This window comes from Octopus bimaculoides, chromosome 26 (genome assembly GCF_001194135.2).
Source record: "Octopus bimaculoides isolate UCB-OBI-ISO-001 chromosome 26, ASM119413v2, whole genome shotgun sequence".
NCBI lineage: Eukaryota > Metazoa > Mollusca > Cephalopoda > Octopoda > Octopodidae > Octopus > Octopus bimaculoides.
Window position 1 is genome coordinate 22,634,690 of NC_069006.1, and position 1,265 is coordinate 22,635,954.

Consider the following 1,265-nt stretch of genomic DNA (forward strand, 5'->3'; position numbering starts at 1 on the left):
GTTTCCTAATCTTATTGAGCCCTGGACTGCCCATATGTATGCCAGGTAAACCTCTCTTTCTGATACTGTTCAGTGTTGCTAATTAAAAACTAGTTAATTAGTGACTTCTGACATTACTGTGCTGACTTCGACAATAAAGAAACGGGATGTTCTTGGAACACTTTCGATCATAGTTCTGCTAAATCGGGTCTGACCTGAGGTAATCAACAATAACAGTAATTCCCAAAGTAAATATACCCTCAGTAAAACTTGTTTCTTTTCTTTATTTGTTTTTTTTTTATCTCTTTTTGCAGATTACGTGATCCGTCTTCATTGGTCCGTAGAAACACAGTCTCTGTTCTCTCTCATCTTATTTTGAATGACATGGTGAAAATCAAGGGACAGATTAGTGAAATGGCTGTTTGCATCATTGACGAAAATGAAAAAATAAAAGGATTGGCAAAAGTATTTTTTGTAGAACTTTCCCGAAAGGTTAGCAAGAACAATTCCTTTTTTTTATGTGTGTTTGTGTTGCTGTGCATGAGAATACCTGTCAAGCTAAGTGAAATCATGGCTGTGGCCAGTGCTGATGACAGGTAAAAAGCACCTGTGGTGGGGATACATAAAAGACACCTGGTACACTCTGTAGAGTTGTTGGTGTTAGGAAGGGTATCCAGCTGTAGAAACAAGGCCAAAACAGATGACTGGAGCCTGGTGCAACTCTCCAGCTTACCTCCAGTCAAACTGTCTAACCCATGACACCATGGGAAATGGATGTTAAATAATGATGATATATAGACAGATACATATATATTCTAGCTGTATTTACTTTCAGATACACTGTTAAATGGCTTATTTACATATTCTTTGTTGCTTCTATATTTATGTTCAATATGTATGTATAGCTGCTCTTCATTCAATCATTTATGAGATGCCTCTTCATGTAAAATTTCATTGTTATAACTGGTGACTCCATCATTACATATATGTATACATGTGTGTGTGTGTATGCATATTTTTTACAATCTACAAATTATAGTTGACAAAAGTGATCTGTCTTACAAACCTCATAAGTTATATAGATTGCATGGACTTTGGAACTAGAAAAAAATATTCTTAAAAAAACTCCCAAACATCTGTTGCTACAAAAACATTGTTGTGATTTATGGGTTAGATTGGCTGAGTTTTAAATAAAATGTTCCCATTTTATTTCACTTTTTTTTTAGTCTTCAAAAAATAACTTCTTTATAAAAAAAAATAATTCTTTCCGTTTTTTTTTTTTTTTT

General features: G+C 33.8%; 1 protein-coding gene across 1 annotated transcript in view; it reads left to right on the plus strand.

Moving 5' to 3' along the window:
- The window catches only part of LOC106876513 (condensin complex subunit 1), a 24,973-nt gene that overhangs the window by 18,928 nt on the left and 4,780 nt on the right, over window positions 1-1,265 (plus strand). The window contains exons 27-28 of the mRNA XM_052976930.1: window positions 3-45; window positions 294-575. Of these exons, the coding sequence (XP_052832890.1) occupies window positions 3-45; window positions 294-575 (325 nt within the window). The remainder of the gene's footprint in view (window positions 1-2; window positions 46-293; window positions 576-1,265) is intronic.